The 17,834-nt window shown below is 40.4% G+C and overlaps 1 protein-coding gene across 1 annotated transcript in view; it reads right to left on the bottom strand.

Moving 5' to 3' along the window:
• zcchc7 (zinc finger, CCHC domain containing 7) overlaps positions 1 to 17,834 on the bottom strand; it is a 51,734-nt gene that overhangs the window by 5,686 nt on the left and 28,214 nt on the right. Inside the window, exons 4-7 of the mRNA XM_026170921.1 lie at positions 16,288 to 16,337; positions 15,294 to 15,431; positions 15,036 to 15,206; positions 11,289 to 11,324 (exon numbers count right to left, since the gene is read on the bottom strand). Of these exons, the coding sequence (XP_026026706.1) occupies positions 11,289 to 11,324; positions 15,036 to 15,206; positions 15,294 to 15,431; positions 16,288 to 16,337 (395 nt within the window). The remainder of the gene's footprint in view (positions 1 to 11,288; positions 11,325 to 15,035; positions 15,207 to 15,293; positions 15,432 to 16,287; positions 16,338 to 17,834) is intronic.

Raw genomic sequence — 17,834 nt, 5'->3', positions numbered from 1 at the left:
TGCCCCTCTTTCCATTCATCTTTCATGTAAATTGGCTGTAGGTCTCCCTCTGTCTCTCCCTCTCCCTGACCTTGGGCTTGCGTTATCTCCACATACTCTGATCCAGCACACAGAATGAATGAAAGCACGAGAGACATCGGAGAAAAAAAGAGAGAGAGAAACGAAATCCCCCTCTTATTCTCACACCAACCTGTGATAGTTGTGTGAATACCTGGTGTGAATGTGCGTGTGCATGCGAGGAGTTCTCTGCCTCATCCGATATTAATTAACGGGATGAACGTTTATCCCTCACTCATTTCCTCTCCTTGTTCTGATCTCACACTGCCTATCACGGGCATCTAAACAGAGTGAGGCCCTAAGGGATCACCGCAGCTTGGTGCCTTTCTAAATCTTTTTTAAATGGTTTAGTGAGGAGTGACAGCTATGGCTGTGCAGCGACAGCTAATATGACACATAATTTTAGTATAAATTTGCAGCAGGAACATTTCCACTGAAGTCTAAACCGAGTGGGAAACTGGAGTCAACATCAATGGCTATGCAAAACAACATGTTTTCCTTGTTGGTCGGTATGTGTTCAGTTCTGGATCACTCATAGCGAGTGAAGGGCATTAACTTGAGTTACACAGATTATGTCTATGGAGAGTCTACTCGCTTCGTATTAATGCCATGTACCAACATTGAGTGGAATAATCACCAATAATGAACAGGACTGAATAAAGAGCTAAAATAATTGTTTAGATAAGGGGAAGCCATTATATGCTAGCACTGCTAATGTTTGTCAGTTGGTGGGTTAAGATAAGTATTTCAATAAAAAACAAAAAACAAAAAAATTACACCTCCATCAAAACCTGAATAACACAGCTGGCTGTGGTGGTCATCAGTGGATGCTACACTACATGGACAAAAGCACATGTACCACCTGCACATGTCACCTACAGGAGTTGCTCAGTCGTGGTAACACATGAAGCTGTCGGAACACAGTTTTTGTGCTGATGTTAACACCAGAGGACATTTAGACTTTTACACACTATTCGCCTCGGCACTTGCTGATACTGCTCTGTAACTTTACATGTTCGGCCAGATCATTTCAGAGATTCCTAAACACTTTCAAAAATATGACTTATAGCTAATTGGGAAACATGTAGGAGGGAATGAATGTAACAGACTAACCTGCTGCAGTGGTGGCATCCAATCACAGGACAAAACGCAAAGTCAGTGAGCTCTTTAGAAAGACTCATTCTTAAAAAAGTGTTTATAAAGGCTGATTGCACAGCTAGGTGCTTGATTTTATACACCTGTGGTAATGGGACTGAAAACACCTGAATTAAAGATTGGGACCGTTGGCTGTGATGCACAGTGATCATTACTCACAGTAAGGTATTTCATGCAACCTCAAAAAAAGAAAAGAAACTATGTAGCTAATTTGAAAAGATTTAATTAGAAAATGGTATCTTTGCCGATGCAAAGTCTGATTGTTTCAGTATTTATGCATTTTCGTTCACCTACAGAGTGATTTTTTTTCTTCCTTTTATATTTTTTAGCAGTCAAAAAAGTTAGAGTGACCCAGTGCTCTAGGTAAATAGGCACATACTGCAGGAAATCATCTTTTTGTTTTTAAATAGAAAATACACTGGTTCTTATATAGTGCATTTTCTACTCCATCCAAGCACTCAAAGTGCTTTATACAACATACCACATTTGCACAAGCTTTTTTTGCAGCTAAGTGCTTTCTATCTAACAATCACACACATTTACACTCGAGTGTCATTTTACAGACAGCAACTCGGGGTTCAGTGTCTTGCCCAAGGACACAATGGCATGAAGACTGGAGCAGACAGGGATTGAACCACAAACAAACCCTGCACATGAGCAAAAAATATCTGCTTTACCTAAACATTTCCCAAAAGACCCTGAGAATGTCCATGTCTCTTCATAAACTTGCTTACAAGCATTAGAAGAGACTTTCAGCATCAGACACAACAGGAGAGACTCCCTTGATACCTAAAGAGCTTTTGATCACACACATAAAGCATAAAGCCAGCCTGACCTAAAAAATAAAAAAAGGACTGAAACTGGGAAGAGGAATGACGCGTTGGTTTAGTTTTTGTGTGTGTGTTAGTTTGTACGAGGGTATTTGAGAAGGTCCTGAGGGCTCCACTGTGTGGACATAGACAACCAACCATCCGTGGCCTCTCATGCATGCACGCACAGATACATGAGCACTCTCTCCCTGTCACACACACAAATGTGTTTTCCCACAGTTGTCCCAACACATACACCGTGTCTCTCTAAGCCCTGCTCGCCTCTGCTCCTTGCCTTAGCTGCTGGTGGCAAAGCTGTGATAATCCTTCGGCCAACACAAAGCTCAGACTGTTACAGACTAAAATCTGAAGGAACACACACACACACACACACACACACACACACACTGAGACACACACACAGTTATCAAACAAAATCCGAGAAGCAAACAGGCTTGTGTGTGTGTAAGAGGAGAGGGGGGCGGGATCTGAACAGTAACGGGTGGTGGGAGCATAGGGGCCGGGGCCAGCAGCGCTGTTTTGCATATGTTATTGCAGCAATAGGGAGACGTTTGCATATGTTACTGGACCCACAGGGGACCAACTCTGCATGCTTTATCATAGAGAGCAGCCTCACAACACAAGACTACTGGGCTCATACCAAAACAAACAGAGCCTTGTGGTGTGTGTGTGTGTGTGTGTGTGTGTGTGTGTGTGTGTGTGTGTGTGTGTGTGTGTGTGTGTGTGTGTGTGTGTGTGTGTGTGCGCGCGCGCAACATACCACTATGTACATATTAGGTTAACAGGGAGGATTAATTAGACTGTTGTGAATCAGAGAGATGAAATGGCTGTAAGGTGTACATCTTCCCAGACAGGATGCATTGAATGAACTGCAGACCTAACCATTAATCCTCCTTTTGTTATGGAATAATTAAAAAAAAAAAAAAAGCATATAAACCGTGTTTACTGTCACTCATCAACAGGAATGACAAAAATCCATCTGCTTAAGGAGACTGCTGAAGGTGGAGGTGGGCATGTTTGCAGTTAGGTAGGCCATGAATGAGGAAGAGGAAGTGGATCCTCCAAATAACCAGATGTGATTCCTGCCCTCTTTGTGTCTCCCAGTTCACAAAGACCGAAACCCTAACCCCGCACCCGGTGAGGACTCACACTCACACAGTGCAATTCCCAGAGGCTCTTCCTATCTCTTCCTGTCAGTTGGTCAATCAGTTTGTAGACAATCAGTACGAGTCTGGATTTTTTTTTTTCTTTAGAGAGGAAAAAAAAATGCTCCTGGAATGTAACGATAATGTGATGCAGAGCTGGGAGGCGGTGGGTTGCCACCTCTGGAGAAAACCCCCCTTTAGGGGCAGCAAGTGGCGGTAATCTGGTCACACCGTGGAAGGCGGAACAGGGGATACAAGCTAATCTATTCAAAACCAAGTTGTACGATTTCTTTTCTTAGTGCTCACTGCTGAGTGGAGAGGCTTCTTTTCTGCTGTGGCCAGCGTGAGGCTGTGTTTTCATTAAATATAGGACCCATAGACAACACGTATGGACATGAGAGACACGGATTTAGATATACTACATACAGATGGACCGCGTCTTTTATGCTCTGGTCAGTATTTCAAATCCTAATTTTACATTCTCAGCCAGCCACACACACACACACACACACACACACACACACACACACACACACACACACACACACACACACACACACACACACACACACACACACACACACACACACACACACACACACACATCGACACCATCCAGCTAAGCGGAAATTCACAATGACCTGCAAGCCTGCAAGACCTCTGATAACACTGCACCTGTGTGTGAGTGTGTGCGTGAACATGTGCATTTGTTTACATTCCTATGGTCCTGCATGTGCATCCAGTAGATTATCTAAAGACACTTTTACCAAATACTAATAAACTCCAAAATACAGAGTCCCTGGTCTTCTTACTGAGGATAGCAAAGTGTGTGCAAGCTTTGATGAGGACCTCTAAGCCTTTGTTTGTAGTTTGAACAAAGTATTTTGGGAAGGGAAGCACCTAAAAACCCCAAACAAGCAGAACTAGTTTGTCTGCATAATGTCGCCATGAGGGAATGAACTAAAAAAAATGCAGTTTTACTAAATAAATTTGATCAAAATTTGGCTTCAAACAACCAAATACAGTTCTTCACATATTTGATAAAGTTATTTCAATTTAAATATTTATAAAAATGATATTAGCCTTCGTAGTGGCTGGTACATATGGATTTGGTTCCTGAAAGGGTTGTTGCTTTCAGCGTTGTTAATCTAAATTTATTTATTTATATATATATATATATATATATATATATATATATATATAAATTTCAATCAATTATGTAAAAATTTAAGTGACAATGTAATAACAGTGTAATAACAAACAACATAATGCCATTGAGGTTTAAACACTCTTTGTTCTTGCAAGTTTGGTACAAGGTGATGATTTGTCATACAACTAAATGTTGCTTAATAATTAATTTGTCTTTTTCCTTCCAGAAATCTGATGATTTTAGAAAAATCCGCGTATAGGATCTTGTTTTTAAAATACTTGTTTCTTTGATCACCAACATGCGATTCAAATATAATCAGTTTAACATGACATAAAACAGCCCGTACCAATAAATTCTAACATGATTCCTTAATAATGACTGAAACAATCGAAACAACTGATTATTATAAATGACAATATGCTGATGACGTGAGAAACTGAAATTAAAATAAATCATCTGAAGTTAGATTGTTATAAGGTGCCCTGTGCTGCTTTATGAACTGTGCTATCCGTCTGACTACTGAAGACACACAAAAGCCATTTCCTTTCACAAACACCTTCCCCTTCCTCCGGTGCTGTTAGCGCTTCAGTCTGAGGGAGAATAAAGAGTTGAGGGCCTTTTGACACGGCGAGGTGAGAAGACTGGACAGTCTGTACTGTACAATGATGAGACAGCAAAAACAGCTCACTGAATAGATGTGGATTTAAAGGATTTTTACAGAGCACACTTTGAATTGAGGACATTCTTGTAAGAAAAAAAAAAAGAGCGGTCAGCCAAACAGAAGAAAGGACAGAACAAAAAGTGGAATAAAGATCAAACTTAAACCTGTGAGAAGACTTAATGTTGGTATATTATTACTGCGGGAAAGAGTGCGATTTTAATTAAGTTTTGTCTGAGTGACAGTTAAGTGTTCATTCATATAAAACCATTTCTCTATGCAAACTTACAGCCTACACTGGTTTAATTAGACTTTTAACAGCAGCACCTTTGGCTGAGTATGCTGTAACTTTCATATAATGTCTTACTGTTTCCTAAGTGTCTGATTTTTAAGCTCTTCTGCCTTCTTTTCTGTTCCCATATCCATGTACTGCCTCGTGGTAACATTTATGCTTCCGCCATTGTCTGTGCCGTCCCCCTGAATATTTATTCTGTTGGTTGGTTGAGTGTTGGCTTTTCCCCAAAAAAAAAAAAAAAAAAAAATCAGTTTACCTCTGATCCTCCAAGGCAACATCATTTTTTGTTTGTGTGTTTCATGTTGTATTTGTTGGTTTCATTTCTTGTTTGGTGGGAAAGAGGGGCGGGTGGGTTCAGAGATGTTTAATGTGTGTAGACTACTTGTGAAATTAAACACACAAGTCCATTCATGTTCTGTTATGCTGGGTAAAAATACTTTTGATGTTAAAAAAACCTCCTGAAAAGATCTGGCTTAAAATCCCTCCCCTGCAGCCGTATGGGAGTGCAGTTGCCTGTTTGACCACTGAATGGCGCTCTATCTTCACACAGTGTACAGAAAAGCCCAAGGCTGATCTCAGCGCAGAAGTAGGACTTCGATAGGAGGAATACAATCAGAGTTGTTCATTTGTCTTTAACGCAGCTGGTGTGGGCATCAGGACAATCTTCTCTTAATGCTTTTGCTTAATCTGTCTCATTTGGACACTCAGAGCACTAAAACATTTACTTTTATGAAGGTGAAGATGGTGTGCCAATCACAGAGAGAGGTCAGCAAACAATACCACTTAATAATTGTGTGAACGCAGACAGCAATTTAATTCCGTACAAAATCAAATACAATATCTAAATGTGTTAACTGTAAAATAACACCAGGATTTGATCAGTCTTCATTGTATTTAATATTACTGCAATAAAACATTTATGATATTGCACTGAAATAATACAAATGTTTATAAATTCAAACCAGAATAACAGCTAAAGTGCAGCCATGTTTCTTTTCTGTCCATTAAAAATCAGATTACACACATTATCTACCATTTACCTCTAAATATCCAGTAAATATATTTATTTCTAAACGGTCATATAAACCAAAGTCATAAACCCCACAGAAACCAGCCAAAACATCCGACCACTACTGAGGTCTATTTTACACAACAGCGGAGGGATTTCAGGGTTACCTGTGACGTAACATTTATTAAAGTTTTTTTTTTTTTTTAAACTGTCTTTTTTCACAATTAATCTGAGGGAGACCCTCTTTGGAGTAAAGCTTTTTCTTCAGCTATTCATTCTGCTCAACTTAAAACAGACAAAGAAAAGAAAATGAGGATTCCTGAAATATTTTGTACCTTGGAAAAGTCGACTGTCTTAACGAGACATTTTTTCCTATAGAAATAAGAGGATTTAAGGGGCAAAATGTCCTAACCTTGCGCTAACAAAGACATGTGTGAACTGAGCATACCTTCTGAAGAAAGACGGACAGACAAAAATGTATAAAAGGGTACAACATGCTAAATGAAAGGGGAAAGAAAGGCAGTCAGGTGAGAAAGAGAGGGGGAGTTAAAACGGCTTCATTTTGGAGTCGACTAGGAAGGTCACGGAGCGCTTTTTCACGGGCAACCCCGACACATTTACACACCTGTCCCACAGGAAAAGATCAATTCACACACCCTGACACGATCGCAAGATTGGCTCAGCACACACATACACACGCACGCACACACTCGGCAGAGCTGCTGATCAATAAACACCGATGTACAGGTGTCACCATTACTATCTAAAGGGAGGCCAATCAATGCTCACACACCGATATACCTGCACCAATCAGCTTCTGGGCGCACTGATTCACTCTCTCTGCTCACTCTCTTGTCTCCTTCACCATTTAATGCACTCACCATTAACCCCCACCCGCCTTCCAGCAGTTCTCCCCCACCCTCTCCAACTGCCTCTGCCTTCCTCCCTCTCCCTTGTTCATACATATATTTCTGCTATAAAGGTGAAACACATTGAAACTACTTCTTCTTTTTCTTTAGTAAAGACACTTGATCTCTATTAAAGTAAAAAAAATACAAGCATTCAGGACATTTGCTTGAGCTTTAACCCTCGTTCAGAGTCTCAAAAGTTAGAAGAAAGATAATTCCCACTTCACATACACTCATTGGTTAAAGGCAAGGGAGCATTCACTTTCTACCAGAGGGTGGCACTCTGGTCTTAATGCAACAGAGCAGGGTCTGGGCACCAAGAAAAAAAAGTGACTGGGAGTTGTATGTTTGTTGTGTGTATGCATGCACACATTTATGCATGATATTTACATGAATTAAAGCAGCCAGAATACAGATAGCAGGTCACTAAACCTCGCTCCCCATCCAATCATCCCTCCAGCCATCCATCCCCCCCTTAATCGTGCTTTCCTACTGGTCCCTACATGACTTCAGTCTTTCCACCCTGTCCTTCTCTGTCCTCTCATCCTCCTCTTTTTTGTCTTGCGTGTAGTTAGCTATGAAATAGAAATATGGTTCTTTTAGCCTCTTGTCAAAAAGACTGTTCAATTGGCCCATTAGATATTTAACTGGTCTTTAAAGCTGATTATGTGGTGTATATGTAATAATTCACCAATGTGTGCCATTCTATTTTATTTCAATCATATAAACACTATAAATCTGAAATATCACCAGTGGCAAAAATATTTATTAATCTATAAAATCAGAGAGATTTATCAGTAATATAAATGAAAATAATTATTAGTCACACTTTCCACAGTCTGACCTCAATGCAGAAGTGGCCAAAGGCAATTTGTATAAATTTAAAAAAGCCATTTGTGTAGCAACTTGAGTGCAGGTGTAGTTGTAGGCATGCCCACGTAACAGAAATCATATGACCAACAGACCGAAAGAAAAGTTCAAACAAGTCATGTTGGCGGCAGGGCCTTCTGGAAAACAAAACATATGTCGATGGCAGAACTTTGCACCGGCCGACCTCAGCCAGATAATACCAGTATTTTGGGAGTTTTTTGTTATATTTAGTATGTAGAGTATTAGGTGGAAATCATAAGAACATAATAACATACATGGGGGTAGTGACATGGGTCTGCAGGAAAAGGAGTGACCCCACACTGTAAGCTTCAATGGAAAAGAAAGGGGGAGAAGAAAAAAAACAGGGCGTCTGTGGGTGGGTGGGTGAAGTGGTGTTTGCGTAGGAGAGTGAAAAAGAAAGATAGACTGAACAGCAGAAGTAAACTCCGTTCTTCAAAAAGGAAACAGTTACATTTTCTACAAGTGCTACAGTTGTGTTAAAAAAAAAAAGGTGCTCAAATCTGTATGACACAGACACAATGAAAATGTTGTGGATATCTTTTTACCCCATTTGCTGCTCTATATATTTGTAGGAGGAGTGTGTGTGTTTGTGTGTGTCCATGTGTGTCAGTATCGTACTTTCTCGGTAAATACCCCAGGGCTTTGTGGTCTATACTGTGTGGTTTGGAGGAGTTTGTTAGTTGAGGGCCAGGTGCAGGCAGACAACAGATACACTCATGGAAGATAAACGGACCCAACACACACACAAGCACGCACACACAGCGAAGGATAAATGGACCCAGTAGCAGGGAGGTCTGACAGAATGCCTTTTCACACCTGGCTGAGCCCAGCGGAAGGTGACAGAGTCACATCTCCCAAAGCGAACACACACACACACAAACACACACACACACACGCACGCACACACACCTTCTCACATTGGGGAGTTCAGGGTCATAAGCAGCATCATGAATAAAATGAGGCTGTCTTAAACAGAAGGAGCTCTGTGTATGCATGTGTGTGGGTGTGTTTGTATGTGTGAGACTGTGTTTGTGTCTGCGCAGGCCCCTAACCCCCATGCCAGTTTGGATCTGTAACGACCTTCTGCTCCCAGTGCTTAAATGGCTTAAATACTTCAATTAGACCTGGGTCACAATCCTCCACCCGTTAAAGCACACCATTGCACACACAAACACACAAACGCACATGCGGAAGTGCAGCGGGGAACAAAAAAACAAAATGGTTTCATCATCCCGCAAGGCGACCGGAGACTTTCGTCAGCATGTTCTCGTTTCGTCTGTGGTTCAAAGTGAAACTCCGCTGTAAATCATAGAGGCTCATCCGCCAAACACAGGAGCAACAATTAAACTCAACTCCCATCTTCTCTGCCAGCGTCTCCCCTGGAACTTCTCTGTCCCGCTCCCTCCTCCCACTTCCTCCTCCTCCTCTTTCCATCTCTCCCGCCGTGCTACCCTAGCGCTAACGATGCTGCCTTTTCATTAGACAGCCCCTGCTAATTAATCTCCATAGAGGAGAGTGACAGACCTCCCCTAACACACACACAGTGCATGCCAAGATATATGCAAACACACACTCTTCTTCCCCCTCTCTCACTCCCTCGTCCCACGTGGTGTTGGCAGCCCATTTCATGCTTTATCACGTCTTTTAATTGACAAACAAGCTGCTCTTTTCTCTTAGGCTGAGGTCTATATCACCCCCTCGCTCAGATGCACACACACACACACAAACATACAGACACACACACACGGAAGTAAGAAGCCAAGAAAACTAGTTATCTTTTGAGATTTTGGATAAACACACACAAACACACAGATATAAATAAGCAAATGCCTCCCCACTGACATATGGCCCATGTGACTGTCAAACAGTTTTCTACTCTTTGACACATTGTTTCTGTCTCACACAGACACACACACACACACACTAATGTCACATGAGCACTTGATGAAAGAAAAGGAGGAGGACAAGTTTCCCATAACTTTTAGTACTTCTTTAATATTTTACTATATTTCTTACCCCCACGCTTCACTTACCTGCTACAGGGCAAAGTCAATACCAGTCACGACTGACTTATTGACTAATCACATGACACCTTTGCCTCTATGAAACTCATGGAAACACCTCGTTGATTGACGATTCAAAAATAAATGTAACAAGAAGATCAATTACTCTAATTCAGCAGTGGTGAGAGTCCGGCTTAGTGCTAGTGCAAAGTTTTACAATTAAGTACATTTATTTTTGTTAGTATTTTCCACTGAAAAATACTTTAATGAGCTATTAATTGATATGTTTCACTACAATGTTGCTTTATGTATTTTTTAAGACAAATTTCAGAAGGTAAGATGTCTATTTAGATTGGGCTTTATCACTCCTCACTACCATCATTTTTCTTTTTTTATCTTTCTTGGCTTTAACTCAGACTCTGAGCAGAAATCCTACATAAACGTGGTGCAAACTAAACCCACACAAATTGCTTTTCACAATTTCCCAAGCTTAATAAATTTTGGGACTTTCCACTTAAAACCACTCGTTCTGCTGTTCTCAGGTCACCTCCTTTTACCTCCTTTGTTTTGCTAAATAATTTATCATGAATATAATAATACAAAAATTGTTTGTACCATTAGTTACATATTTAATATTTTCAGTAAAGTAATGAATCAAATATGCACATTTACAAAAGTTTCCACTTGTACTCACTGAAGAAAAAATTCAAACCTAAACTAAGACATATTTGGTGAAACATTCTATAGAAAACAAAAACACATTTGGTGTTTAATGATTTCCTGTTTTCACTTTTACTGTCATTTGTATGAATTCATACCACAAGTTAAAAGCAGCTTCCCTTATTTTAAAGAGCTATTAGACAAACGCAAAATACAAATCTCAGAATTTTTATCTATGAGCTCAAGATTCGAGTGCGAGCAGAGGAAACTACTGAACACCATCTGAACCCTTGATCCAAAAGGTATACTTGACCTACACTTTACTCCTTTCCCCTGCACACAGTCTGTTCGACTTTGGCATCGTTTCTAAAAAAGAAGCGGGACCTTTCTCATTTTTCAGGACTGAACCTGATACAATATTAGCCTCCTTTCACAAAAAAAGAACTAATAACTGGAGAAATGGAAGGAGTGTGAAGAATTCTGCTATGACACTTGCTGACAGAGTTTTTCTGTGAAAAGATACTCACTGTCAGGTGATACTGTCTCCAGATTTCTGGACAAGCCTGAAAAAGAAAAACACACACACTGTGTCATTAAATACCTTTTACAAAGCTTTGTAAAAACAACAACACTTTTTTTTTTATACTCCACCACAATGAATTTTAAATCAAACAATCAAGATGTGATTGTAGTGCAGAATTTCAGCTTTAATTCAAGGGTTTTTAATGAAGTATTCAACAAAGTGTTTAGAAATTACAGTCACTTTTCCCCATTTTGAAAAGCTCAAAAGTAATTGGACAAACTGGCATAATAAAAAAATGAGAGAATAGTTTTATAGTAGTTAATACATAGATGGAGTCCTTATTTTTGCAGTCTGTGCTTTTAAAATCTGCAGGTCTGTCTTCAGTCCTGCCTCCCTACGCTCTCTTTTTTCAGTGACCTTACAGTAAACGTGTACTGGGGCAACTGTTATTGTGCTTTGGTGCTATGTAAATAAACCTGAACTGAAATTAAATTCAATGAATCAAGTAAGTAAAAAGCATGCTCAGCTGAACTAAGATCAGGTGAATGACTTGGCCATTGAAGAATATTATTGTTAGTTAATGTCTGCATTATCCTTTGGGTCATTATCCATTTGCTGTCCAACCTGTTTTGCAACATTACGCTGGAGCTGAGCAGACAGCACAGCCCTGTACACCTCAGAGTTCATGCTGCTACTTCTATCTGCAGTCGCTTCATCTAAAAAAACAGTGACCCAGTTCCACTGGCAACCATACATGTCCACGTCATCCATTACGCTTCCTCCACTATGTTTGGCAGATGGTGTGGTATGCTTCAGACCATGAACTGCTTCCCTTCTTCTCAATATTTCTCTATTTCCATCATTCTAGTGCACGTTAATCTTGGCTTCATCTGTTCAAAGAGGGTTTTTTAAAGCACTGTGCAGGCTCTTTTAGATGTTTTTTGACCTCCCTATTCTTGAGTGGAATCGATGGTTTGCACCTTGTTGAAAACCCTCTGTTATTTCCATTCATAAAGGTGTCTCTTGTGTCTAATCTATAACTTCTTTTCAAGACTGAACCAGGTTGTAGACCTGACCACTCCTAAAGTATGTGCGTAATGATTGCGTCCTTCACTTGCACTGACAGCACCTTGGACCTCAGGTATCCAGTTAACAGCTACTAAAGCTCAACATTTGGAATCAACTCCATATTCTTTATCTCCTAAATTTGTTTATCACTCAATTGTCCAATTATTTTTGAGCCACTGAATATTTGGGACTATGAATAAATGCAGTTCACACTTCAGTCACATATTGATTTTTTAAAATCCACTGTGTTGGTGTAGAGAGGAAAAAATACAGATAAACTGTCCAAAAACCTGTGGACCAAACTGCATTTATACCAGTTTACTTGGACTCTGACAGTACACACAAAATCAGGACAAAACATTTTGAAAACATCAACATCAGATTTTTAAAACACAAGGGAGAGGTATGAAAGTCTAACTGGTGAGAGAAAAGACAAGAAAGACATTCAGAGGCTGAATGGAAACTCCTGGCAGGCCACGGAGTCATTTGCTTGCCCGTCTAAGACCATAAGTCTCTTCTTGCATCTCTCTCTAGAGTCTGATCACCTTGATTTCTCAGTAACTATTTTCTATCCATGTGTCTCTCTGCAGTCAGTCGGTAAGTAAAGCAGTCAGTCGTTTTGTCCCAGTGTGGCTAAAGCATTATCTCCGGGGCTTCTCCACGCTGTTCCTTAAGCGTTCCAACATCCTTTCCAAACCGCCACCACTTCCCACTGGGAAATTGAAAATGCCGCAGGCAACAAGATTTATCTACTTACATACCTACTGAGTCAAGAGAGTGTGTGAGACAGAATGAGGGAGACAAATTCAAGCCTGTTCTGTGCAAACAGCACTGTTCAGTCACACCAAAGTTCCTCAACATATTTTGTAAAATATATAAATTACAATCCCACTAAAAAGTCACTAATTTGACCTCAAGTGTGGGTTCAAATCCCGACCTTGAAACAGCAGCCTGTGAGAACAGTAGGTACTTTTTCTGGCTTAATGTGATCTGTTCTGATTTGAATACATACAAGAACAAATATGAATTTCAACAGCTGCATCTTCCTCCACCTCTCATCTAGCTCTTTTCTTTTCTTCAACCCCCCCCCCCCGTTTGCTCTCTCCCTCCAGACCGCCAGGGTAGTGTGTTGTTGTCGAGGGCGACAGGCGAGGCGAGCGACACACTCGCGCTCCATCAACCGTCTGTCTTTAATGAGAGACACAGAAAGGCCCAGGGGACTGAGACCTGACTCTCTTTCTCTCTCAAACACAGACACTAATACATACAGTATAATTTGTGAGTGTAAGGAAAAGAGGAGAAAAAAAGTGATACGTTCCAAGAAAAAGGTAATTACAATGCCACACAACTTTGCACCTTTGTTTGCTGTTGGAAAACAATATGCAAAAGAGTAGAATGAGATCAATTTGAAGATCTGGATGACGAGCTGAAAGGAATGGGTTTAGAGATTGAGAGAAAGAGAGACAGAGAGAGAGCAAGAGAAAAAGAAAAAATTGGGTTATGTGTGTCCTGGCCTACACTCTCCCTCTGGTGTTCACCTGGTTACTCATCCATTACACAGAGCACAGTACATGACTGACTGACGGAGAGACAGGGCGCGAGAAGGAGAGAGAGACAGCGAGAGAGACAGCGAGAGAGAGAGAGAGAGAGGGAGAGAAAGAGTGGGGTGTGAGGTGGAGAGACACAGACTGACTTCTTGCAGGGTTTTCCATTCTGTGGCATTAGTGTAAATGGGCAAGGTAATGAACACTGCGGCGGGATAATTGTCATTGATGGTCATTAGATTCACCCTTCAGTGCCAACACACGCACACACACACACACACGCACGCGCCCATAGCTGGAATATGCAGCATGGCAGAGACATAACTAAGCTGTAATTACTGAAGTGTATCAATTAATGTGAACAGCAGCGTTTGCTGACCCCTGGTCACTCATTATTACTGAAAGCGAAAGAGGGAGGGAGTGAGAGGTGGAAAAAACGATGATAGTGGAAAGAAAAAGTGAAAAACAAACCACATTTATTGTGATGAAGGCGGTTTTGATTTCTATGTTCAGCAGTAATTTTTATTAAAAGCCCAAGCCGCAGTATCAATCTGTGGCAGTTCCCATGTTTTATCATAGAGCAAAGTGAAGTTGTGTGTACAGTAATTCTTCATATATGCATTTTACCCCAAAACATGTTGCCTCCCTCAGCTTTAAGCATGTGTACATGCATGTGTTCAGTTTGGTCCTGTTATGCAGTTTGAGCTTCTTTGTGTCAAACTGGCTCTCTGGTTAAAACTATAAGTGTACATGTGTTTGAGCTCTGTGGTCTCTTACTTTCAGTGGAAGAAAATATTAAAGTCACAGCAAAGTGATTTTTGGGAAAGGCCTTTCCAGTCTCAGCTGGGCAATACATTACTTTAGTTTAGAAGAGCCTGACTGACCTGCACAGAGCCAACACCTCAACTACATATCAGCTTTACAACTAACAACGCCAGGAGTTATTGCCCAACAGAAACAACATTCACCATCGTCATGGGAAACCTTCACAGAGAAATGAAGGATTCTCATAGCTCCCATGATTTGGGAATATAATGTTCAACACTCTGGAATGCGTATAATGTTTGCATATCCACAATTCTGGATCATCTAGTGCAAGTCTGACTCTCAAGTAAAATAAAAGTGGGTGTAATACTCACGTCAGGGTAGTGTCCCTTCATGTTGCAGCGATGACAATGTCTGTTCCAGTATGAATTCTCACTGCAGGAATCATAAAGATGCCCTGGCAGGCTACAGTTGTTGCAGTGCCTTTTGAGACAGTCACGGGCTGGGTGGCCTGGAGTCCCACAAAGAAAGCATGGCAGCAACTTCTGCACATACACACACAAAACGTGGTTAGAACCTTTATGTACTTATAAAAGTGCTATATGAGCCACTATGTGGTGATCAGGACTCACTTTAGGGTCAGGACAGTTCTTGGAGAGATGTCCAAAATTGTTGCAGTTTCGGCAGTTGACGTTCTTATCAGTATAGTATCTGTTCGACACCCGCTGCACTGCTATCCTGACACCTTTTCTTTTGTTATAGATTTGAGCCTGAAAAACACAAGTTTAGTGCATTAATGGCATCACGGTGTTAGTGTAAGGATCAAGAAACTCTGTAGCCATACAGGATATATAGCCACAGGGTTTAGTGCTTGGTGTTTGGTCGATAAAGCCTCATCATTCACTTTTCTGTCAGTTGTTGGTGTTAATTACACAAGGACAAAGCAGCTGCATCAATAGTTTTACAAGATGAACTCAATATTTTTTGGCAGCTATGAGGAAAAAAACTCATGCTACTGGGTCTAACTTACTGATGTTTACATTTAATAAATATATATTTGGAGTCAGCTGTTTGTGTGGCTGCATTTTATTAAAATTAAGCAATAGGTCACCAACACTAGGCTAACTAGGATATTCTGTCAGCTTCAGTGCTTAAATGTTTGAGGCCATTTCAATACTTTTGCTACGACTGAGTCGCTAAGTTGTTGGTCGAACACACATTTTTTTCTCTGTACACTACCATGGGAATTTCACACTAAACAATCAAGATGGGACTGAAGGGATTTTACAGAAGTATTACTTTAACTGTTTTCACTTTCATACATAGTGCCCCAGATGCTCAAACATAATTGGACAACAGACTGAGCAGGCAGTTTCATGACCAGGTGGGGCCTGTTGTTATTTAATAATACATATGGAGCTGGCTTTACATGTTGAACTTGCATTAGGATTTTTTTTTTACCAGAACTCTTAATAATCATTTCAGTATAAAATAACACAGTTAAAACTATATGAGTAATGCAAATACTAGCTTTTATGTTTATTTATAGTTGATTTTGATTGATAGAAACCAAAAACAAAGCGGCAACAAACAGAAAGCACTAAAAAGCTGCTCATTGCCACCCACCTCCTTGTCTTTGTCTGAAACCAACCAAGTTTCACCTTCTGCATCAACATCTGGAAGAGAAGAAGAAAATACATTTTAAAACAAATTTAAGGGAGAAGACTATGCTAGGCTCTTATTTTTCTGTTATAAGGTTTATTAGTTATTCCTGAATGTAATACAAACCAACACAAAAAACCTGACATGAATTCATCAGTTACTGGGTAATGAGCACTTTAATACAAGAAAGTAAGTGAACAATTACAATTTGCAAATTTTAGAATAACAAAGGGATTGCAGTTACCAAGCATAACATGTTCACACACACAAGTCGTGAGCCATGGTTTTTAAGAGTGCCTAAAAGCAATTACAATGGATGAACATCAGAGCTGCATTCAAACGTGGGGCTTTATATGACAAATGAGTGAGAAAAAAACAAGAGGAAAATATCGTTTTTGAAATCTTTTCTCACAGTAACATTAAACAACAATTGGAACAAATATTTGATAAGAACTGATAGATTCAAGTGTCTAGATCCCACCCCAGCAGGAAACCCTGAGGAATAACTTTAGTTTCCTGTAAGAGAATGGTATGCATGCACACACGCACACGCAAACACACACACAGAAACTGACACAGTCGCAGCCCAGCACATCTGTATGAGAGTGGCACTAACAGCACCCTGAGGGAGGCCGCTGTATTCTCCTCAGGCCCACAGAACTGTAACTGACATCCAAAAATCGTAACATACACACAAACATACGCGCAGAAACACACAGACATGTGTATTCGGCATAAATTATGTTCTGATAAGCAATGACCCACACAAGCTGGCGTGTTTTCACACACACACATAAAGTCACACCCATCCGTCGACCCCTGCGATTTGCTGGTTGACAGTCTTTAGCTTTTAGACAAATATACAGCCTTGAGCCATAATCAAATATTCCACACTCCTTTTTCACCACTCTCGTTTGTTCTTTCTTTTACTGACTCTATCCAGCCCCTTATCGCCATTCTGCTCAGCCCTCCCTTCCTTTGCTTTTGCTCTCTCTCTCGTTGTTTTCTACCTCTCTTTCCCCCCCACCTTTCCTCCCCGGGTGAGCGGCTACGGAGGGAGGTTATCACCTCTCTTCCCTGTCAAACAAATTAAAATGGCTGCTGTTTGGATGGGGCTTCTTTCTGCCACGACCTTCACCTCCAAAAAAAAACAAAAACAAGCAAACAAAAAACCAATGCAAGCAACCTAATGTCATCACATAGGTAAGCTTGAAATTTTGACTCAAAATCACCTGATGGTCCTCCCATAGCTGATAAATTTGGAGAACGACCTGTAAAGATGTTGGTATTACCTTATACCTATCATCTCTAAAAGGAAAAATTATCCCAACAGACAGATGTTGTATTGCATCTTCTTGCTATATATTCATGATGCAGTGGTCAAATGTCTATAAGGTGTATAGCAAAGTGAACGGAAATAAGTTAATTTAGGATGAAAAAGAAATAACTCAGGTGAAAATGGAGAAAGTAGCAGGCAGAAGCAAATCAGAAAGTTAATTAACTGAACTGAC

Source organism: Astatotilapia calliptera, chromosome 6 (assembly GCF_900246225.1).
Source record: "Astatotilapia calliptera chromosome 6, fAstCal1.2, whole genome shotgun sequence".
Classification (NCBI taxonomy): Eukaryota; Metazoa; Chordata; class Actinopteri; order Cichliformes; family Cichlidae; genus Astatotilapia; species Astatotilapia calliptera.
Note: the sequence above shows the minus strand (reverse complement) of the source record. Positions and strands in the feature narration are given on the sequence as shown.